Raw genomic sequence first — 24,981 nt, 5'->3', positions numbered from 1 at the left:
GGCCTGTTTCCCGTGCTGGGTTGTTCTTTGTTCTTTGTACTGTTCAGGGATGCCATGGTGGCACAGTGGTTAGCACTGCTGACTCACAATGCCAGGGAACCCAGGTTCAATTCCCAGCTTGGGTCACGATGTGGAGTTTGCGCATTCTCCCTGTGTCTGCATGGGCTTCCTCCAGGTGTCTGGTTTCCTCCCACTGTCCAAATATATGCGAGTTTGGTGGATTGGCCATGATAAATTGCCCCGTACCATAGGGTAGGATAAATGCACAGGGTTATGGGGGTATGGCCTGGGTGGGATTGTTTTCAGTGCAGATGTGATGGGCTGAATGGCCTCTTTCTGCACTGTAGGATTCTATGACTGTACTGTACTTTTGGTGGCTTAGGAATGCTGCTTGATTGGTTGCTCTGATTGTTCGCTTGACATCTGGTGATCAGTGAGAGGAAGAAATGCTTGGATTCAGAATAATTGAGTGTTTACATGGAACGCTTATAATTTTTATTGTGAAATTCTTCATTTTTGAAATTAAATGACCATAACCACCTTGTTTTATGCTATTTTATATTTTAAGGACCTTACCACTTCCATTTTCATAAATATTTAATCTGACAATGTTTCTTTTCACAATACAGGATCAGTAAATTATTCAGTTTTAGTTAGCAGTGAACTGCGTAGTGCTATTACACATAATCTAATTTAAAGGGAAAAGGGAAATAATGTCTGTCTACAATGGTTAAAACCAGTGTACACTGACATGTTTTTTTTAAACTTGGGGTGGTTTGATACCAATCATTTCAATTTAACAAACAGTGGTTAAAATTTTTGTAACCTTTACTGTGGCTGTTATATAGTTCTTAAAATGAAGAAAAATTACTCGCTGCATCTGATTTTTGTTCCTTATTGATGTGCATGTCTCGCTCCATGGTTCAGCGTTGTAGTTCACCATACGTTGTCTGTGTGGTAAGATGTGGTTGGGAAAGACAGGGAAAAGAAGCTTGGTAGTTGAAGGGTTAAAGTTCTTGCTACTGTGCAAAGGGAGAGGCTCTCGGAACCCTTCACTACAAGCAAACAATAGTCACTTGCCAGAGGAACCATGGCTTGGGTGACTCATCCAGTTTAAATTGTGCTGACGCAAGAGAAGGCTTGCTCATATTTATAACCCTGGATAATGCAGCACAGGGAGCAATTAAAGCAGCAAGTGTCTTACCCTGTGTGTGTGTGTGTGTGTGTGTGTGTGTGTGTGTGTGTGTGTGTGTGTGTCCTATTTGTTGCCTACTGCCACCTCCCACTTGTGCTTGTAAACTTTCAGATGCAGGGAAAAGCGTGCTGTGCACCAAATGTTCCTACTTCTGAAGTGATACAAGGACGTGAGTCTGGCTTGCTTCAATAGTTTGCATTTTGTTTAAGCTGTTGGCAAATTGTAGGCAGTAGTGAAATATTGATATGTACTTTTCTTTAAGTCACACCAGCAATTTGACAGTCTGTCTTACCTTGTGTGATAAGACAGCGCATGATTGAAAAGCCTTTTGTGTTGTATACGTTTTGTGTGTCATAGTTCACTCTCATGGTGTTTGTCTGTAGCTTGTTTCTCCTGTAGCGTTAAGTGTTGCTTTTATTTTGAAAAGTTGTTCCAGATATGTGTGGAATGAAAGCAATTCTATACGTTCTGGCTACGTGCAGGTTTTGAATGCTGTTAAGGCTAGTCAATGTAGCAGTTGTTTCTGTTTAAGTTTCTCATACCACAATATCATCTATTGCAAGATAGGTATTTGCTCCCCATGATTTTTAAGGTGGAAATTCCATCATGATGTATTCATGCCCGTAACTAATAAAAATAATCACTGCTTCAGAAGAACTGTCTCTACTACGCCAATGTGATATTTTCTTTTCCTTTAACCAGACATCCAGGAGTTCTTTGAGAGAGACTGCAAAATGCTGGGCATCCTGGGGTTGAGCTCCAACCATGATATAAATAAATAACAAACATGCCCTTTTTGGGAAGCTGCTTCTCCTCTCTCTCTCCTACCCCACCCCCCCCCCCCCCCCCCCCCCCCCCACCCCGCAAACTGACCTCAAGCCATAGTCAGCCGTTAGGTGACTTAGTTCTATGTGCATCAACAGCCTGATGGTGTCTTGTATCTTTTCTTCATGTGTGAGCCAGATGTTGAGTATTTGCAGGCATCTTAAGTGTGTGGGTTAGCATAGCCAAACTGACTCTTGTTACTAACACTCTCTAGTGGGAGTGGTTATTAGTGGACTAATAATCCAGTGAAACTGAGTTCCAAGACCCAGTAGGGCAGATTGAAAATTTTAATTAAGGCTTTTTTAAAAATTGCTGTTGGGATTATGTTTAAAAACCCAACTGATTAACCCATGCCTGAAGAGAGAAGGATACGTTTTTACATGCTTGGTCTGGCTAATATATGATCCCAGTCCCACGTCAATGACTCTTAATTTCCCTCACAAATAACCATCTTGCCACTCAATTGTATCAACACTGCTACCATTTTCTTGAGGAAAGTAGGGATGGGCAATAAATGTTCGCTTGACTGGTTGAAGTCCAGATTCCAATAATTAATTGGGGATGGGGGAAGAAACTCTGTATTACACTGGTGGTCGAGTGAGTGGGGTTTCTGAAGCAGGTAATGCAAACCTTACTAATATGTCTGGCTCATTGTGATACCACATTTACTCTCTGCTGCTGAGGAACCCCGGAAACGTCTCCCCTTTTTAAAGTTAGGAGTACGTGAGGGTGAGTTGGTTCCTGTTACAAGTACTTGAACAGGTTAGTCGTTGGATTGCAGGGTTGGGATCTTACCGTGTCCCTTAAACAGGAGATATGAAGTAAAAGAGTGCCTCAATTCATGTCAAGTAGGACTTTGAAAGAGATTTTGGGATGCATTCAAGAGCAGGTTCCAGAAATACAAATGTGCAGTGGTTAATTGCATAGCTCCCTCAGTGATGTGCTTTTACTCTGAGTGTTTTTATTGTCATCACAGCATGTTTGTGCTTTAGTTCATTGGGTGGGCCCATGAGCTGGAAGCTTCCAGAGCCTTCTCTTGTAATATTTCAAAGCATTTTGAACAAAATAGTGCCTTTTGGCACCTTTTGATCCTACTGAGATTTTCTGGATTTTCCTTAAGCATTGCTTTACTAGTGGGCGCGTGTACTTGTGGTTTGTGCTACCAAATAAACCTGTTGGACTTTAATAACCTGGTGTTGTGAGACTGCTTAGTGTTTACCAGTGGATACATTGCAAGGAAAGATCCTACTTCAATGTTGTTCAAGGATGTGGCCTGGAGGGGGAATAAGACAGTCAGTGTATCTGGAGGTATACATGCATTGGACTGTTGACTTCCTTAGGATGTTAGCGGAGGGATGGAGTGGTAAAGGCAGTAGAAGAGGTGAGAATTGCAGAAAAACGTGTGTAATTTCATAATGACATTCCAAATTTTCAGACCTTCAAGTTTAAACAAACAATTCAGAAGTAACTTTGAATATACCTGTACAAGGAGAAAATAGACACAACATAATTTGTGATCTTATTGGCCGTTCATCATTAGGAATCATTAATGTTCGCACGCTGCTGGAGTTTTTTTAACCATATCTGAACAAATACAAAATGTAATGTGCTACATTTGCTGAATGAAGAATGCACCAAGTATCTAATCTTGCAGTTTATTACTAAATAACAAATCTGACCTCGAAGCTTTTAACCCCTAGGCCCTAAAGACTCTTGTTAGGGGATGTTAAAGAAAAGAGGAAATCGCTTGCTGTGCAGGTTGGGTGGATTGGCCATTGTAAATGCATGGGGATAATGGGGATGGGGTAGAGGGGAAGGTCTCGGTGTGATACCCCTTTGGAGAGTCAGTGCAGACTCAACGGGCCAGTATTCGACATAACACCTTTCTTAACCAATGCACAACCCAAGATGGTTTACAGCCAGTCAGATAATTTTGAAGTCTATTTGCTGTTCTAACACAAACATGGCACCCAATTTGTGCATAGCAAGCTCCCACAAATAGCAATATGATAGTTATCAGAAAACCTGTCTCTGCAATATTGATTGAGGGATGAATATTGGCCAAGACAGGGGGCATAATTTGGTTACTCTTCTTTGAAGTAGTGTGAGATCTTTACATCCACCCGAGGGGGTAGACATGACATTGCAAAAGACAACCCTCTGCCAGTGCAGTATTCCTTCACTACTGTGCTGTCGTGTTGGCTTTGATTTTTGTGCTCAGTCCCTAGAGTGGGACTTGAACCCATAACCTTGTCCTTCTGCGTAGCAGCAGGTCTGTAGTACCTTACCTATGTGCTCATTCTTTATGCATGAGCCAGGTGGTGAGATATTAGCAGGAGTGTTAAGTGTAGGGGCTGTCGTAGCCAAGTTGGTTTCTGTCATGAATACCTGGACTTTTAAATAGGAGCACTTATCTATTGGGCCAGAAATCCAGAGAATACAAGTTTAAATCTCAGTTGACAATTTGAGTCACGTTTAGCAAGCAGTTAAGAAACCATGCGTGCATGTTGCATTGTTGCCTTAGGCTTGGCACATGGACTAATTCTGCCAACCCCACTGGTTGAAGCATGCTACCTCAGCATTGACCAGGGATCAAACCTTGTGTGCATGGTTCAGGTTAAGTGTAAATGTACTCGTGCACCACAGCAATTTTTTTGTTTTTGAAAACCTGCACATAAATCAGGGATAGCCTGGTGACTGGAAAATGTGACATTGCTTATGTGGAGTGATGTCATTCCAATTGCAGTTCCTTTTTCATTTCTTCCTGCTTGAACTTCTCCCCTTTCCCCACCCCCAAACTGAAATCGCTGATCTGTTGATCTAAAGTTAGAATTTCTCATTTTAGAAGTCTTGTGTCTGTCACTTACATTACAGTGTCTATATATAATAACTTTTCGATTCGGGCACACCAAGCCTTAAATGAATTGCATTAAGGTACATTTTAGAATTTCTAGGCTGTGCACTTGTAACTCTGGCTGAGCACAGCTCGAGTGTTCTGGAGTTGGATTTGTCCTGTTTGACTTGTGTCTTAAATGTTAAATATGTGTCACAAATTACTGTGGTTGTATGAATTGTGACTTAAACTGCTTAAGTAGACTCACCCTTTGTACATGTAGCCTCTCCCCAAAAAGAAAGACCTTCAGTGTGTAGGTGATACAAAGATGCAATGGTTTCTGGTTGAAACCTGAATTATGGTTCTTTTATCCTGTACACCTCCCTTCGACTTTGATAAATGATCAGAGGTGCAAATGACCTGGTACCAATGAAACCTACTCGGGTTTCTTTGAGGCTAGTCACAGTTAGTTAGTTGCAGAAGTAAACATCTGCTGGACTTTCCATTGGGTCTTCCACCTCGACTGATTATTCAGCCAACCTGTAGGGAACAATACCACACTGCCAGAAAGATGTGGATGCTTTAGAGAGGGTACAGAAAAGATTTACCAGGATGTTGCCTGGTATGGAGGGCAGTAGCTATGAAGAGAGGTTGGAGAATCTTGGTGTGTTCTCACTGGAGCTACAGAGGTTGAGGGGCGACCTGATAGAAGTGTACAACATTATAAGAGGCAGGGACAGAATGGATAGTTCGAAGCTTTTTCCCAGGGTGGAAGAGTCAAAAAGAGGAGGCACAGCTTTAAGGTACAAGGGGCAAGTTTTAAAGGTGATGTAAGGGGCAGATTTTTTAGAGGGTGGTGGGTGCCTGGAACTCGTTGCTGGGGGAGGTAGTGGAAGCAGATACAGTGTGACTTTCAAGAGGTGCCTTGACAAATACAGGATGGGAATAGAGAGAGATGGCCCTTGGAAGGGTAGGGGGTTTTGGTTAAGTCGGGCAGCATGGTCGGTGCAGGCTTGGAGGGCCGAAGGGCCTGTTCCTGTAATTTTCTTTGTTCTAATAATACATCATTTTGCTGCAAAGAGAACATAAATAGGTGGGGTTGTGGAGTCCACCACTGCTAAAGTATAGTTCCTTCTATTCCGCAGTGATCCCTCCAGAATGCATAGTTAATGAAATCTCTTGCATATGTGTTTATCATTTCCCTAATCTACACCAGAGTCATGTTTGGAAATACAAATTTAGCTTCAGGCTGTTGGTCTATACTTGGTGCTAGTTGTTTTTGTGGTAGGGCATTGCTGGCAGGTGAGTCATACATTTGTTTAATTGCAGCCATCTGTGGTTTCAGTTGCTCAGTGCTGTGTACCTGTTCCAGACTCTCTAAGCAATGCTACAGCAGAAGTGTTTTAACTAAATCAGAATTACCTTGTACCAGCACATGCGAGTTATTCAGTAATTCATCTTCACTCCAGGCTGACTGAATGCATTTTGCGACCTAGCGGAGTGAATTTTCCTTGTCACCTTCCTTCTAAATTGGAATTCAAGGACTGCTGATTTCTCTCTTTCACGTTTTGGAAAGGAAAGTCCAGCTTCAGAATTATCTTAATCTGATTAGTCACGCCACAGTGTAAAAATAAATGGAATATATATTTTAATTTAAATGCAAAGAGAAGGTCATTATCTCTGCATTCTTAAAATTTCACAGCATTCCTTGTCTCGGAAGCATCTGAAATTCCCCTCTTGAAGATTAATTCAGTCCCTTGATTTTTTTTTTCAGGCTTAGTTAGTGACTTGCTGCAGAGAACACCCTTATGAAAAGGGACCTTAGAAACTATATGCGTATTGCTGTTTGGGAGTGCGCACTTTTGGCAATGTGCTGGAAATACTTCACTTTTGAAAGGGCAAACTGACTTAACATTTCAGATGCAGACCCTTTGTCAAGAATCTCCTAAAAGTTCACACATAAAATGGTGAACTATTCTTTCAGCTGGGAGGGCATGTGAGAAGGATTAGAAGGCCTGGTGATGGCCATTCTTAACTTGTGTTCTCATTCTGAGAATAAGAGAAGACCACACATGCGTCCTTGTATTTTTTGCAGAATTGTGATAAATGAACTTTTTCAGGATTGTTATAAGAAAGCATGCTCCCTCCACTAAAATCAAATTGCATCAAAAATTGTTGCAGGCGGTTCAACTAAGGGTGAGCTGTGCTTTTCTAGACCTTGGACACATTTTGTTGATCTTGATTTGATCAGATGGTTCAGGCAAACATCTATCTGTAGCTAATAATCTGGTCAGTGTACTTAGAATTGAGTATTTGTATTTAAGAAGCCAAACGATGGAAAGAATTAAAAGTCCTCATTTCCTGAAGGCACTGACTCATTCTAGGGTACAGATTTCTGGGTGTTGCCTGCACTTTAATGGAAGACTGCCAGTCTTCTCAATAACCACAACATTGGATTCCCTCCTCCTTCAAAACTGCTGTAATTCAATTCCCAGTGTCTCCCTTAGTGCTACAATCCAGGGAAATATCATTGCCACCTAATTTTGTGGTCCTATCTCAGTTTTTTAGCTTAGTTTTGCTCCTGTTTGCAGCATTGGAAACACCCTTGGAAACAATAGGTTATTAATCCTTCTTATGCTGCTCAGCCAGTGTTAATTGAAGTGTGCTGCTTTGCTTTCTGTCATCGCTTCTCCTTTGTGATGTGACCCACACGTGGTTTCACTGTTTGCCCTGGCTATTGGTTGCAATGGCCCCATTTCCAGCCCTCTCGATCATTATTGTGGCTTTTCTCCAACCTTCTCATTTATTTGCTGCCCCTTAGCCACTGCTTGTTTGAAAGTTGGGTATGGATACCAGAATATCTGCACTGTGACTTCTTTCAGGCTGTGCTTACTCTTGTTCTTTTTGAGCTAAATTTCAAGCTCCGTAATCTATCCTTCACTAAGATCATCTGTTTCTACCTTAGTTTCAGCTGTCTCCATGTGTGTCTTACTGCTTTTGGTAACGTTTATTCGTCAATGCCGTTGCCACTTCCAAGCTTTGTAGCTTCTACAAACACTACACCAACCAGACAGACTCTTAGCAAATCCAATACTCAACTCACTTACACCCCAGCATTACTCCTGTACTAAATTTTACTTGTCCACCATTTTCCTCATTAATTTTCTGTTCTGTATCGACTGATATCAGGTTGTCTACGAGTTTAGGAATTTATTTTGGCTTTGCTTTACTCTCCATCTGCTCATTGAGCCCCAAGGTTGGCACGGTGGCAGATGGTTAGCACTGCTGCCTCAAAGAGCCAAGGACGCAGGTTCGATTCCAGCCTTCGGTAACTGTATGTGTGCAGTTTGGACGTTCTCCCCAAGTCTGCGTGGGTCTCCTCTGGGTGCTCCAGTTTCCTCCCACACTCCAAAGATGTGTGGGTAAGGTTGATTGGCTGCGCTAAATTAACCCTAGTGTCAGGGGATTAGGAGGGTAAATATGTGGTTTTAGGGCCTGGGTGGGATTATTGTCAGTGCAGGCTCGATGGCCTGAATAGCCGTCTCCTGCTCTGTAGGGATTCTATGTTCCAGCTGTCTCTGTGGAGTTTTCTGATGTTGGCAACCTTTGTTATTTTGTTCCCCAAGTTCTTCCGTTGCATCATCAGTTGCGAAAGCTTCAAGAATCCCTTGGGCTATGGAATTCTTTTCCTGAAACTTCCACCTCCTTAATCTCACTTCACTTTCAAAGGCCTCCTCAAAACATGCATTTGCATTGTGCATTTTTATGTAGCAAAACGTCCTAAGGGTTTCATAGGAACATTCAGACAAAATTTGATACTGAGCTATGTGAGATGCTAGGACAGATGACCAAAAGTTTGATCGAATTATGTTTTTATGGAGCATGTAGAAGAATAGAGCTGGAAACTTAGAAAAGGTATTTCATCATTTAGGGTCAAGGCAGCTGCTTGTTGCATGACCATGAATGGTAGAGTGTGAACGTTAGGGATGTGCAAGAGGTTAAAATTAGACTAGTGCAGAGGTTCAAAAATTGTAATGCTGGAGAGGGTTGCACATAAGAGTCACTACCATGGAGGGATTTCAAGATGAGGAGAATTGTAAAATCAAGGCATAGCTGGACTGGGAGCCAATATAGACAATCTTTACCAGTGTCAGATGTTGGAATGATTGGCGGAAGAACCGACAATTCTGTGTGAACTTCAACTTTTGTCTCCTGTCAAATATCTTAAGAATTCAAGGGATAAGTGGTTTACGAGTCCCTACTGATCTAGAAATTCCTTGCCGCTTATTGTTAGTAATGAACTCAAGTCTTGCTAATGGCTGAATTTCAAGGTAGAGGTAAGTCAGAGGATTTGTATATTTTATTCCACCATTAAATTGTGCTGGAGATTGGAGATTGCCTGCCACAGGATTAGCTGATAAAGTGTACTGGTAATTTTAGAGCATTATTACAAGTCTCTTCAAAGGATTAGTGGCTGTGCCTTTTGTCACACTATTTGAGAAGATGGGATAATGGTTGTGACAATGCATGATTGATTGAGGAGACAAACATTTCAACACCTTTCTGACTTCCAGCCCCTTCCTCATGATCCAGCACAAGGGTCATTGGAATAATGCGACATGGAATTGCATATTGTCACTTTAGGATATAATTCTGTTTGTGAAGCTGATTGTGGACGTGTAAAATAACCTCAGTTGCAGAAATAAAGATTGAGTTTGATGCTGATGGGCTAATTTGACGGCCTGTTTAAAGGCAGCAAATTGGAAAGTGAGCTGTTCTGATCTCCTTTCTCTTCACCTTCACTGCTTTAAAACACTAAATTTGATGCACGCTCAGTTGTTTTCTTTTGTCCACAGGACCCACAGAATCACCATCACTAACTTCTGCCTTGGAAAGCATCTAGTTAGCGAGGATGATTTACTGAAAGATCAACGGGGGAGCCCTGCCTACATCAGCCCTGATGTACTGAGTGGTGAGTTCCCAGCTCTGTCTGATGACTAAGGACTGTTGGCAGGGAGTGGGCGGGTTGCAGTTTTTAAGGCTGCCCGTGTTCCTGCATCAGTGTTTACTGTGTACGGTGACGTGAGACAGGAAAACCTTCTCTAGTCTCTACACCCACTGTTTTTTCCTGTTGTCCAATTCTTTCAGCTTCCAGTGAAGTGTTTCTGTGGAGGAACCATATTTAGCTGCTGCATTGAGAGGTACAGCAGCCATGGGGAATATGATGAAGTACAAATATTATTTCTTTGAGTTGAAGACAGATCTTCATTGCATTTTGTGCTGTAATATGGCTGCATTTTCAAATTATGATCCCTGTAACAAGCTGTACATTTTTAAGAGATTCAAGCTTCTAGTTAATAGCTGAAGGAATTAAAATATCAAGATTTTGCCTTTTAAAACTTTCTGTAACAATTGACTAAAAACTGTTTCATTTTTGTAGGCAACTTGTGCTTTAAACAACAGACTGGAACTTTCCATTTTTAAACCTTGCTCTCAGCGCACTCTCCCTGGTATCAGAGACCTTACAGCATGGTCCACAGTTGGTCCCAGCTTCCAAAGGGTTCCCATATCTCTGTTTCATTGAGTAGTAATTTCAAATGACAACTGTCTCGATGCTTTCCTCAGTTTTTGTAGAGTTCCTCAAATCCACAACTAGCAGTAAAGCCTGTTAATGATTATTCTTTCCCCCCACCCCAATCACAAATCTTTGGACGGCTACAGAATCTATCCCTTTGACTAGAGGCCATCTCCCTCCCACATCCAGCTATGGTAGTTTGCAAAGTCAAGTAGCCTTTTCAATCCACTGACCACTCAAGACATGCCTTCTGTTTGTGCAGGTTTTATACTTTTGTCTCATTCATCTTCATATCATTAGCTTGCTGGTTCAGTATAGTGGGCTGTCCTTTGTCCATCATGCGTATTTCCAAATTTTTATGTGAAACAGTGTCATTACAATGCAATTGGCACCCTGTCTGTCTCTGATTACCCTTATTGCTTCTTGCATCGAAACTCTTGAGATAACAGTAATGAGAAATAGATTGTGCATTTTATTGCGTACTTGGTGTGAGTTAAAATTCGTATTGGAATTTCATTGAATTACTCGGAAGGGAAAGCAAATTCAATGACGCATCCATTTCACGTAATCTGAATGGATTCTCCTCTCCTAAATACATATACTGAAGATTGCTAACTGATCAAGCAGCATGTCACAGTGGTTAGCACTGCAGCCTCACAACACCAGGGGCCTGGTATGATTCCCAGCTTGAGTCATTGCCTGTGCGGAGTCTGCATGTTCTCCCGTCTGCATGGGTTTCCTCCGGGTTCACTGGTTTCCTCCCAACACTCTGAAAGATGTGCTGGTTGGGTGCATTGGCCATGCTAAATTCTCCCTCAGGGTACCCAAACAGGCACTGGAGTGTGATGACTAGGGGATTTTCACAGTAACTTCATTACAGTGCTAATATAAGCCTACTTTTGACACTAGTAAACTTATCTGTCTCTGAAGGAGCAATTCCTTGAGGCTTTTAATAGTGTGTTGACAAAAACCATAATTGTGGGGAAAACATTACAGCCAACACTAATCCACATGGCATCAAAAGCTTTTAGGAACAGGAGGTGTGGTGTGCCTCGATTATGTTGCCTCTCTCTAACCCTGATGCTAAGGCAATTTGTAATGGTCTTGCCACACAAGATGGAACCGAATAATTGAGTACAGACCAACAGTTGAAACTTGAACCTCCTGTTCTCTATGGTTCAGTGCTACGTCAGCTAATTTACCAACAATGGGAGAAGGTTGCTGTTTGGATGGGTGTGCTTCTCTGGTCATTTGTGTTAAATTAGCAGTTTTGCACTTTGTGGATGTGTTACTGCAATCACGCAGGCTTATAAAAATGTCGAAGAATGAAGTGGTGTTCCAAATAGATCTGCTATAGTCAAAAGAAAGAGCTAACAATCTGTTTAATTACGCTGTGACCTTTCAAGGCAAACCAAACCACAGCAACCTGAACAAGAAAGTTAAATTTAGATTATACTGGCAAGTGCTGTTTAATATTTCGTGCATAGAGTCTCAGTGTCTCGGAGTATTCGGCTGGGAGCGTTGACATCGGGTTGTTTAGTCATTGTGATTACTAAATGATGGTATGTATTTGCAAATTTTTAAGAGTCATTATATTTAAAAAATTGGAACTGGTTCTTGAGGTAAAGCGTTGACATCGGTTGGCGTTTATTGCATTGTTTGGAGTAAAAAGTAAGAAATTCCAGAATAATAACCAGCTATAATCATGGGAGTATTACATTGTAAGTGGTAAGATGGAATTTAAATTGAAGGTCAGGCACAAAGCCTTTTGTGCATAGGGTCACCAAAGTTAAGGTTGAAATCAGGAAGCAAAATCATGAAATAATGGAGCAATTTGCATGTCCGAGGAAATCTCTTCTCACTTCAACAGGGTCTGGATTCAGCATTGAGGGTTTTTATGATCAGGTGTAGATCAACTGGAGTAATGGGAGTTGAGCAGGGATTGAAGTTACTTCACTTGTGCACTGGTTAGAATGGCATTGACAATTGGGAAAAGGTTGCCTCCTGCATTAGTGCTTCATAATACAGGGAAACGTGGACAAGAGCTCTATGATTTTTGATTGTAACATGTCCTGTAAGACTTTCCACTGTTATCTGGGGCTAAAAGCTGCATGGGCTCAAGTTCATTGCTTTTGAGGTTACTTGGAAGCAGACTCAATGTGACTATCTTGGGCTGTTCTGCCAAAGGTATCCTTTTTCTGTAAGTCTGTTCATTGATTTGCTTCTTGTGTTGATAAAGCCACATCTGACATCTTCTGCAGGACATGGGCAACAACTCACTTGGACCTATTTGCTACTTGGCGCTGGGGTCAGTCCAAATAAAAAATAGCTTCCTCCAAACCCCCCCCACCCCCCAATCTTCCCAACCTTCAATGACATCAGTATTGAGTCCCTTGAGTAAGGGTTACTATTGGCCAGCAAGTTAACTGGCCCACCCGTAGCATCCTGTTTAAAGGCTGTGTGCTCTCTGGGCTTTGTTTTTGAAATTTGAATCTCCGGTCAAACTGTCTGACACAGAGAGGGAGAATGGAAAAATAAAACCAAGCCACCTCACGCAACCAAAGCCACTCTTGGGAATGTGCTACTTGTGCTGTTGAGCTCTGCTCTGTGCTTTTAGGTTCCTGTTCATTGAAGCAAGAACTTAGGCTCTGAAGGAAAATAAGCAACTTGAGCACAGTGTATGTACATTCCTTACTGGCTGTTTTCTCATCAGTGATCCAGTCCTGTTCTCTGACTTTGATTCCGTTTCCTTCACTTGTCAGGAGCTCACCACAAAACCAGCCAGGATTTTTCAATCTGCACTTTAATACTTTTGACTTAAAGAAAATTTGAGATTTCACTAATTTTCATTCGATTATTAATCTAGTGTAGGTTAATTATGGAAGAGGTCTTTGATTATGAATGTTTAGATTATTAAACTTGGTACAAGATTAGAGACATAACCTTGGCAATTGCAGTGTGCGAAACAACAGACTTTGTGCTGAATAAACAAGACCTCACGCTGAGCAATTTGTACACATGTGGAAATAGTTGGTTACCTCTGTACATTGCTTAATCATTCTTTTCAGTTTTGCACTTCGCATCTTTATTTTGGCTTCAGCTGAAAAATAGATAACTGGGTTCTGAGCAGGGACTTGGTGGAAAATATTTTGTGCGTTTGGTTGGGGCCAGCGGCGGGGGGTACTTGTCAAGATTTCTACTCATTACATGCTGCTGGAAAGCATACTTATATGGATGTTGCTTGGGAAAAGGATCAAGTTCTGCTGTTTCTTCAGGTCAAATAGCCAGCTATTACTAACCTGGCTATTTTGCAAAGGATAATCACTGCGCAGCTTACTAGATGGCTGTTGGGAACATATTAGAGCAAGGAATCAGCATGTTCGGAAGAGATGGGACAATAATTACATTGGATTATATACATCTTATATCACTAGTCAAGACCATTTGGCCCAACTGATCTTTGTTTAGGGAGAGACAATGATTTGCTGGACATGTCACTGGACTATTAATCCAGACACCCATGCTGATGTTCTGGGAATGTGGGTTCAAATCCCACCATGATAGCTGGTGGAATTTGAATTCAATTAATAAATCTGAAATGTGCAATTGCAACCATTACAACTATCATCAATATGTTGTTTAAAAAAAAAAGTCGTCCATCTGGTTCACCCTGCCATCCTTACCCAGCCTGGCCTACATGTGACTTCAGACCCAAAACAATGTGTTTGAACCTAAACTCCCCTCTGAAATGGCCTAGCAAACCACTCAGTTCATGGGCAATAAATGCCCACATCCCATGGAAGAATACTGCCCTACTTTACCTAACCCTATTAGCACATTGTGCACTTCCTTTCTCAATCAGGTAATTATATGGGTGCCATGTGGAGCATTTTCAACATTTATTCACCTCTGAATGTGCAGAGTGGGTAAATTCTGGAGGGGGGGGAGAAGTATTCTACAGCTTCATCAGACTGTGAGGAAACACTTGCTGTTCTTTCTCTGCACTGTGGCAGGAAAATGCAAAACCTGTGGTTGATGTCTTGGGCACAGTCAGTCTAGGTGGCTGTTCTGAAATGAAACTAGTATAAGATGAGCTTGTCGTAATTGAGCTGATGGTCTTCAACCTTGTCATGGGGTACTGCCCTACCTTTCACTGTCATTTTAATTACATCAAACACATCTTTCAAACGCATTTAGAAACTCAGAATACTGGTTTTAAAGCTTCTGTTTTTTTCATTGTCATTACAGAAATGAGTCATGAATTCACGTGCCACATGCAAAAATCCTACACACACCACAAAAACCCCAGCTGTTCCAGAATTTGGTGAATTCATTTGTAACCCAATTTGAATATGCCACTGGTACTAAGTGACAAACATTCATCCTTGCCTTAGATTTTTGAATCTTCCTGCCTGAAGTATGTGCATACCCTGACTTCACTTTGGACCAAAACTGTTCATGTTTTTTCAACCATGGTTGCTGTTGTTCCACTATTGACACTGCATCTGAGCTGCTCCACCTCCTTATCCATTTTGTTGCATTTGTTCTCATCTTCTGCGTCTAATGATGTCAATCCTCCTCAATTAAGTTCTCCCTAGTTCTGAAATTCCTTTCCCACCATTAATCCAACTGAGGAGCTTTCCATCTGCTTCACTGTGTTCTTTGTAGTATCTTGCTAACTTAATAATTCGGCTGACTGCGTTTCTTCCCCTCAGCTGCCATATTTGCTCGAGGGCAAACGTGCACTTGCTCTTCCTGTGTACCAAGTAATGTATTAAAATTTGTTGATAGGAAGTTAGCTGAGGAAGACTAGAAAGGGGTATAGATAGGGTAAGTGAATAGGTAAGAAAGCGGCAGATGGTGCATAATATGCAGAGAAGAACATCAGAAGAGTAGAAAAACTTCAAATAATGCAATGTTGGTATATGGAGGATTTGGGTGTCCTTGTACGTGAAACACAAAATTAATATGCCTGTATGACAAACAGGAAGGTAAACAGTATGTTGGCCTTGCTCATGTATTCCAATCACATTGCCATAAATTGTTGCTGCAATTTGGTTTTAAAGTGTTCGCATTTACTCTAGAGAACAATGTACTATTTTGGTGCCTGTACTTAGGGAAGGGAGTACTTGCCTTGAAGGTGTGTGGCAAAGGTTCAAAGAATAATTCTGGGATGCAAGGGTCGCCTCGGGCGAGATTGAGTAAAATGGGCCAAACTGTCTGGCGTTTGGAAGCATAAGCGTTGATTTTTGGAGGGTTTGACTGAGGGCTTGCCGGAGAGTGTCGAACATGGGTCACAGTCTCGGGATAAAGATTCAGCATTTAAACCTGAGGTGAGAAATTTCTTCACTTGGAGGTTTGCGGATCTTTGGAATTCTCCATTCCAGAGGATTGTGAATGCTCAGTTGTTAAGCATATTCAAAGTTGAGACTAATGTATTTTTGACCTCGGAGACAATTAAGGGCATGGAGATGGAGTGGAAATTGGACTCAGAATTGAAGATCAGTCACGATTTTATTGAATCATGGAACAGGCTAGAAGGATTGAGTAGTTTGCATCTCTATCTTATAACTCTCTCCTCCCTCCAGTTCCCACCAAACACCATCATTACCATTAATAAAAACAGAAAATGCTGGACAAACTCAGCAGATCTAACAGCATCAGTGGAGCAATTCTTTGGAACATATTTTGTTTAGAGTGCAGGTGCTCGGCGAAAAAAGCAAGTTGTTGCTGGTTTATTCTTCTGTCCTCCAAGCTCTGACTTGCAGTCTGAGTTTGTAATAAGTACTGTGTGCTGAACTTTCTCTTTCATTCCTCTTGCTCACTTTTCCTCTTGTTTGCCCACTACATTAACCAATGCTCATTATATTGACTGAGTCATCATTCCCCGAATCTCAAACCTGTGGAATTTCTTCCTCCTACTGTCTATCCTTCCATGGTTTGGTGTTGCCTGACCACTAATTGATTTCTCCAACCTTCATGGTGTTATGCACTTTGAACTTTGATTATACTCTCTGCTTTCTAAGTAATGAAAGTACGTTATGCTACGTTAGCATGTTTTTATTCATTCATTCACGTGAAGTGAATGTTACTCGTGGCACAGTGGTTAGCACTGCTGCCTCAGAGTGCCAGAGACCTGGGCCACTGTGCAGAATCACACGTTCTCCCCATGTCTGCCTGGGTTTCCTCCAGGTGCTCCCGTTTCCTCCCCACAGTCTGAAAGACGTGTTGATTAGATGCATTGTTCATGCTAAATTCTCTGTGTACCTGAACAGGTGCTGGAGTGTGGTGACTTGGGGATTTTCACAATTTCATTGCAGTGTTAATGTAAGCCCACTTCTGGCACAAATAAATAAATATTGTTCTTGAAAAGGTGGTGGTGAGACACTACCCTGATCTGCTGCTGATCTGTGGTTACTGTGCTCCCATCATGCTGTTCATTCGGGCAGTGCAGAATTTTGACTTGGTGACAGTGAAAGAACAGTAATTTAGTTCCAAATCAGGATGGCTTTGAGGAGAACTTGCTGCTGGTAGTGTTCCCACACACTTGCAGCCCTGTCCTTGTAGATTAGGTGTCAGAAAACCTTCTCCCCCAAAGAGCTTTTTTAAAAAAATGCCTAAAATAAAAACTGTTGAGAGCCTCGTGCTAAAGACTTGTCAATTTTTAACCAAATACTTAACAAATTGCCAAGTGTCTGTAATAGAATGCATAATTTACATATATAATGTAAGGTGCATATGTCGATGATATTCATCAGTGAGAAAATTTGAATAGACTTAATTCTGAATGATTACTTTGACATTTTACAATAATTTTGTCAATGAAGTAATCTTTAAATCAAACATTAACTTGAGATGCATTGAATTAAGTCAATTTTTGAGCATGAATCTCTTGTTTCTAGGTAGTTTCTGATAGCAGATTCAGAATAATCTATTGTTTCAGATGTATTGGAAACAGTAATGGCTGCCTCCATGTCAAAGGCATTATCTGTAGCCATGGTGTACCTCACCACTCAAACAGGTTTATTTAGAGAATGATGCTATTCATTAAGGTAATCATTTGTTATTGTAAAGTACACCATAATGATTAGCCTTTAGTCTCCACAATAAAAACACAGCTCTTTTCTTAATTTTTTTAGGCTTTTTTTTTGATAGTAATGTGATCAATAGGAAATGGCTGGGAGCTGGAAATTAAGGAGCCGCAGGTTGCAGACCCAATTCTTAATTAATGTTGTGGACTTGGGAAGTGTTAGCGAACAATCATTGGCATGTTGCTGCATTGCATCTTATAAATGGTACAAACTGAAGCCAAGTTTTGCTGATGTTGGAGGGAGTGATATTTTAATGTTTGCTTGTACATAGCACAATCCAAAATAATTCATTATGAAATGTTTTTGAGTTAGATCACAGATCACAGAAACCCTACAATGCAGAAAAGTGTCTATCTGGCCCATCAAGTCTGCACCAACTACAATCACACCCAGGCCCTACCCGCATATGCCTACACATTTACCCGCTAATCCCTCTGACCTATGAATCTCAGGACACTTAGGGGCAATTTTTAGCATGGCCAATCAACCTAATCCTCACATCTTTGGCCTGTGGGAGGAAACCGGAGCATCTGGGGGAAACCCACGCAGACACATCGAGAATGCGCAAACTCCACACAGGCAGTGACCCAAGACGGGAATCGAACCCAGGTTCCTGGAGTTGTGAAGCAGCAGTGCTAACCACTGTGCTACTATGCCGCCCGATGATTCAACAATGTTATGAAGTGTTTAAATGTAGCGTCTATCATTTCACGCAGGACTGCATTGCAACAGATCTACCATAGCTAAGGACGGGTAACGTTACAACAGTGAGCAGTTAGGGCCTGTCAGGCTCTGAAACCACCTTGCACTGAGGGCTGATGAGACATGCTTATGTCTGTACAGAGTTTACTGTATCTGAGATGATGTGGAGATGAAATTTCCTTTCGAGAGGAGCCAAATCTTAAGAATAAGTGACCTTGACTACATTGTCAACTCTTTTGTTGCATTGCCAAATTGGATTGGCAGGGGGCCCGGGAGCAATTTGTTTGATGACCCGGGACTGTTGGTTGATGAGTAACGTGTAGGATTTGTGAATTTGTTGCACAATTAATCAGCTGTTGAGCTCTTGAAGCTTTAGCAAAGCGTATTATTCTGTATTGTCCTGTTTTCCAGGCCGACCATACAGGGGCAAACCCAGTGACATGTGGGCACTGGGCGTGGTGCTCTTTACCATGCTTTATGGACAGTTCCCATTTTATGACAGCATACCTCAAGAGCTTTTCAGGAAAATCAAAGCGGCAGAGTACACCATCCCAGAGTAAGTGGAGGTTTTTAACACATTTGTCTTTGGCTTCATGACTGCCTTAATTGCTTAATATATATGTGGAATAATTTCATTATTTTTGAATCCTATCCTATTGCCTGTGTGTTGTCTGCAGTACAGGAAAGCTGAATGGAATGATTTTTATCTTTAGATACGAGATGTTTTGAGGAACATCAAAAGCCACTTTGGCATGTCTCCTTTCATTTTACTAGGACCTTCATCGGTCATTAGTGGTCACGAGCTCAGGAGATTTTTAACCAAACTTAAGGGGTGGGCTCTTTTTTTCCCTGATGTACTTTGCATGTTCGTCACAAAATTTTCACTGATGAGGGAGGCCATGTGGCCCACACATGCAGAAAGTCTTGAGGGCTGTGACTGCAGCATCCAACTTAAGTGATTCAGTGGTTCTTGCTTCAGCTGGGAATCTATTCTGTGTGATGATCACCCTTTGTGTAAAAAAAGCTTTCCAGTACCTTTTTCATATTTGCCTTGTATTAGTTGAGATCTATTGTCACATTGTTTTGCTGTATTTACAATGATTTTTGTGGATTTGCTTTTTCCCATACTCTGAGCAATGTTGGAGAACTCTGGGATTACCTCTGTCATCTCCCTTCAACGCTGAGGGGTCCCCATTTCTTCACTCAGAGGCCTTGGGCTGGGGCCAGTGTTGTGCGCTTCTCTGTGCTGCCTTCAGCTCTTGATGCCTTGGTCACCAGAATTTGACATTACTTGAGTTGCAGTCTGATCAAAGCACTGCATTGTCCGAGTTCTTTAGGCTTGTGTTGTATTTTGGCTCTGCAGTTCGGCATCCTGTGAGCTTAGTTTGCACCCTGCACTGGTTGGGCGTTGCTGATAACACATCTCTGAAGACTCTTGGCTCTCTTTCAGTTGACCAATAGCTATTTTAGCCCTTTCTGATGTACATGTCTCCTATTGTTCCTTCTAATCTTGGTGCTTTTCGTTTATCTGCAATTGTTACATGTGCAACGCTGAGAGCCTTTCATCTGTTCACTTCCCTTTTCAAAATTTCTTTTCAACGAGCACATTCATCTGGTTCTTGGTAATTCGTTTTGCTTGCACAAGCTGCTGATTTGTAACGCTATGGAAGTGTTACTAACCCTGACTCTGAGAGGCCTGACTTGCGTGCACAGCTGAAACGAGCAAAGTTGCTGCACTTCCTAGGAGTGAGGTTGGTGACTACCGTTGCTGCTGATGAGTCAGTTGTCTCACACTGGCTGGGCTCCACATTGCCTCCATGTCAGCATTCTAGTTATCACTGTGTTGAAACCAACACGACTGAAAAACAAACACAAATCAAATGTCCAGGTTCAGTATTTGTTGATAAAAGTACTTCTGTTATTCTGAAAATGCTTGAATTTTTCTTTGTAGCCTGGATTAATACATCTGCCTGTCTCTCTGCTTGTAAACTGACTTTGGGACTGGTTTATTACACTTTGTCAACTTATTTAGCTGGATGTTAAATGAAATGGGAAGACAGCAAGTTAGTCATAGAGTTTTACAGCACAGAAAGAGGCTATTTGGCCCATCATGTTGGTGTCAGCCATCAAGTGCCTATCTATTCCAATCCCCTTTTCCAGCACTTGGTCTGTAACCTGGTATTCTAAGGCATTTCAAGTGCTCATTTAAATGCTGCTTAAATGTTGAGGGTTCCCACCTCTACCATCTGTTCAATTAGAGTTCCAGATTCTCAAAACCCTCAGTGACAAAATATTTCCTCAAATTCCCTTTGAATCTTCTACCCCTTACCATAAATCTATGGTCCCTAGTTATTGACCTCTCTACTAAAGGGAAAAGCTCCTTCCTATCCATATCCCTCATAATTTTGTACACCTTCAGCCCTCTCTGCTCTTTGACGAAAACAACTCCAACAAAAGCAGCCCCTCTTCATAGCTGACAACATCCTGGTGAATCTCCTCTGCACCCTTTCCAATGCGATCACACTCTTCCTATAATGTGGTGACCAGGACTGCATACAGTACTCCAGTTGTGGCCTAATGAGTGTTTTATACAGCACTATCATAATCTCCCTGCTCTTGCCTTTATTAGCCAAGGCATAGACTGTAAATATCTCATATGCCTTCTTAACCACATTACCTACCAGTCCTGCTGCCTTCAGGGATCGTTGGACACTCACCTTAAGATCTCATTGGTCCTCTGTACTTCCTAGCATCTTGCTGTTCATTGTGTATCATCCACTTGTCTTGTTAGTTTTGTCAAAATCCATCATCTCACACTTTCCTGGCTTAAATTTCATTTGCCACTGTTCTGCCCATCTGACCAGCCCATCTATATCGTCCTGTAATTTAAGGCTTTCCTCTTTGATATTTACCACACCACGAATTTTTTAAAATATATTCATTCATGGGGCATGGGTGTCGCTGGCTGACCAGCATTTATTGCCCATCCCTAGTTGCCTGAGAGCATTTGAGGCAACCACATTGCTGTGGCTCTGGAATCACATACAGGCCAGATTGGGTAAAGACAGCAGATTTCCTTCCCTAAAGGACATTAGAGAACCAGAAGGATATTTTCAACAATTGACAATGGTTTCATGGTCATCAGTAGATTCTAATTCCAGATTTTTTTTTGTATTGAATTCAAATTCCACCACCTAACATGCCAGGGTTTGAACCCGAGTCCTCAGAACATTAGCTGAGTTTCTAGATTAATAGTCCAAAGGTAATACCACTAGGCGATTGTCTCCCCTTTTTTTGCTTGTCATCTGCGAACAGGATCCCAGCAGTGAAAGATAAAATGCACTGCCGTCCATACAAATTAGTCTTGAAAGCCAGCCCTGTTCAGCCTTACAGCCTGTTTGACAATCTCTTGGCTAACGTGTCAAGAACTGTCAATTGGGCAAGCTGTTGGAATGCTGCGTCACTTGTTGGACAAATTTCTTTTGAAGTATGTCACTCACTTTGTAGGAAAATGTGGTAACCAGTCTCTACACGTAAGCAGTGCAATGACCACGGAATCATTTATGTGTCAAATTTATGGAAATGAAGGATAGGAAAAGACTTGTTAATCCACTCAACCTGTCCATTCTCTGGCTGCTTGAAGTTGAGGGGAAAATGTTGTCTGATACTGGAGGAACACTCTGCTCATCAGAAAACTGCCGTGTGATCTTGCATATCCATCTGAGCAGGTCGATGTGTCTCAGTTTAAAGCCTCATTTAAAAATCTACACCAATAACCATGCAGCACTCTCGCAGAACTGCTTTAAAGTGTTGGCATGAATTAGAATCATAGATTCCCTACAGTACAGAAGGAGGCCATTCAGCCCAGCTAGCCTGCACTGATGACAATCCCACCCAAGCCCTATGCCCAACCTATGTATTTCATAGAATCCCATTTAGAATCATACAATCCCTGCCGTGCAGAAAGAGGCCATTTGGCCCATCGAATCTGCAGGGACAATCCCACCCAGTCCCTACCCCTACAACCCCATGCATTTACCCTAGTTAGTCCCCCTAACTCTAAGTGACATGGTCATTCAACCTAACCAGCTCGTCTTTCGGACTGTGAGCGCAAAATGGAGCACCCCTGGAGGAAACCTATGCAGACAGGGGGAGAACGTGCAATCTCCACAGAGACAATAACCCAAGGCTGGAATTGAACCCGGGTCCCTTAAGCTGTGAGGCAGCAGTGCAAACCACTGCTACCGTGCCGGCCTTGTGATCAATTTCTGGAATGTATGTCATACCAACAATCTACCCAGGTGAAAGGAATAAAAAGCTGAACAGTCGGAGAACGCCTGGACGATTGAAGACGTTAGAAAGTACTCTGATTCCCAAACTGAATATGTTTGGTCAGAGTGAGTGAGGAACACCAGAATCCAAAGTTTGACAATATGTGAGAGAGAGAGAGATAAGCAAATGGGTGTTGCTACTGCTGAATCATCCTTGGCTGTGACTCTGAAAGGGTGATTCAGCTCCCTCACAGACCTGATCATTACCTCTGGCAGAACACTGATGGCGCCAGCATTCGCTAAATTAAAATATAATCAGCAGATGGAGGAGGGACAGATGAGCATGTTAATTGCAGCTTTCTGTAATGGTTTAAATTTAAGGTATTTTAAAGTTAATTTAGGTTGACTGTAAATTCTGAGTGGAAATTTGAAGCCCAGTGCCAGTGATTTACCAACTTTGTATGTCACGAGAAAGCCGTTTCTTCAGTATTCATCCAGTTTGCAAGCCAAACTGGTTATCGCCTTTCCTGCACTGTGCTAAATGCCTTCTGAAGCTCTCCTCAGTGGAGGAAAAAAGGCAAAAGTTTCTATTTTACAGATGTCCATTATATAATTAAAAGCATTAACAAAGCTTTTGGGGAAATACATACGTTTATTGTTGATGGGTGATTTGTTATCCTCCATGTTGATTTCTCTGTGAAGAAATATTACTTTACGCCTGTACGTGGGAGCATTAGTTTCCATTAACTCTAACCTTTATGTTCGCAGTTTATTACCGCTCAGATCTGTAGGGTTTGTTTTGTTTGGGGAGGTGGATTTTGTGAGCATTACTCACTGGTTTCTAGTTGCTTGTCTTGTGCCTGAGGTATTGGGTGTGCTGCTGTGTGACTCATAGCTTATATGTTCTACACTGCTTTGTGTCAAATTGATGCAAGCTTTATTCTGCAGCTGGCATTGTTGTTGTGGGTTCAATTTTTTTTCCTTTTCCATAAAAATGCTATACAGCCAGTGTTGGTGACCTTTTTTCCCTCCTCCCTGACAGGGACTGCCGTGTATCAGAGAATACAGTTTGTTTGATCCGAAAGTTGTTGCTTCTGGACCCACAGCAAAGGCTGACAGCTACCGAAGTGCTGGATTCTCTGAGCTCCATCATAGCTACATGGTGAGATTGCTATGCCATATGTACAGCGTAACTCCATTCGTGACCTAAGTCTAAACCACAAAGCTCCAGATTGCTTTCTCTTCTCATTGCACCCCAAACCAAACTCCAAGTCTGTATTGTCAGAGAGCTGCCTTTACCTGTAGCTTCCCTGTATTATTGTGTAAATGGCTGCCTCTGTGCATGCAATCAGGAAAGGATTTGCCATCAGGCTGTCCCTACTCAAGGGCTCCTGACTCCTTTTTCCTCATCAAGAGGTGGCACAGTGGTTAGCACTGCTGCTTCACAGCGCCAGAAACCTGGATTCAGTTCCTGGCTTGGGTCACTGTCTGTGTGAAGTTTGCACATTCCCCCCATGTCTGCGTGGGTTTCCTCCAGGTACTCCGGTTTCGTCCCACAGTCCAAAGATGTGTAGGTTAGGTTGATTGGCCATGCTAAACTCCCCCTTAATGTCCTGAGATGTGTAGGTTAGCGGGGTAAATATGTAGGGTAATGGGAAAGAGCCTGGGTGGGATTGTTGGCAGTGTTTCTCGATGGGCCAAATGGCCTCTCTCTGCATTGTAAGGACTCTGTGCAGAGCCACTTGGGACATTATTACATTTGAAACTGCAAATTCTGTTTGAACATTTTTAAAATAATTACCCTTTTGAACTTGAGTACTTAAATATAACTTCACACTAACCTTAGGCATAGCAACGATGTGAATACATATAACCAGCCACATTCTGATGAGAAACCTTTTACAACAGTCCTGTCCTAATGATCTGCAAATGTTTGGTAATGGTTGCTTGCAAGCTGAAATGTACAAGAATTTTTAAGTGCATGGGGAGGTCATCTGAGTGTGTCATCGTGGCTCAGTTGGTAGAATGCAAGAACGCAAGAATTCAGAGCAAGAGTATGTCGATCAGCCCTCGATAAGATCATGGCAGATCTGATTGCGGCCTCAACTCCACTTTCTTGTCTGTTCCCTCCTGACTTACTGGCTGATCAAAAAAATCTGTCTCAAATACAGGCAATGAGCCAGTCTCCATTGCTGTTTAGGCAAGAGAATTCCACAGACTTAATGTCCCTCTCAGTAAAAATTCTCCTCATCTCAGTCTTAAATAGGAGACGCTGAATTTTTAAACTGTGACTCATTCTCAATCCCCCCCCCCATAAGGGGAAACAACCCCTCAGCATCCACCCCATCAAGTCCGTTTAGGATCTTACATCCTTCAGTAAGATCACCCCTCATTCTTCTAAATTCTGATGGTTATAGGTCCAACCTATACAACATTCTTCGCTAAATTGCTTTGAATGCAGTTATATCCATCCTTAAGTAAGGAGACCG

General features: G+C 41.9%; 1 protein-coding gene across 5 annotated transcripts in view; it reads left to right on the top strand.

Moving 5' to 3' along the window:
• stk40 (serine/threonine kinase 40) overlaps positions 1-24,981 on the top strand; it is a 71,680-nt gene that overhangs the window by 38,028 nt on the left and 8,671 nt on the right. For all 5 annotated transcript variants that reach the window (XM_080211180.1, XM_080211178.1, XM_080211182.1 and 2 more), the window contains exons 7-9: positions 9,710-9,825; positions 18,633-18,777; positions 23,535-23,654. In XM_080211180.1, coding sequence (XP_080067306.1) covers positions 9,710-9,825; positions 18,633-18,777; positions 23,535-23,654 — 381 coding nt within the window. The remainder of the gene's footprint in view (positions 1-9,709; positions 9,826-18,632; positions 18,778-23,534; positions 23,655-24,981) is intronic.

This window comes from Carcharhinus amblyrhynchos, chromosome 24, assembly GCF_965287045.1.
Source record: "Carcharhinus amblyrhynchos chromosome 24, sCarAmb.v2.hapA, whole genome shotgun sequence".
NCBI classification, from domain to species: domain Eukaryota; kingdom Metazoa; phylum Chordata; class Chondrichthyes; order Carcharhiniformes; family Carcharhinidae; genus Carcharhinus; species Carcharhinus amblyrhynchos.
Note: the sequence above shows the minus strand (reverse complement) of the source record. Positions and strands in the feature narration are given on the sequence as shown.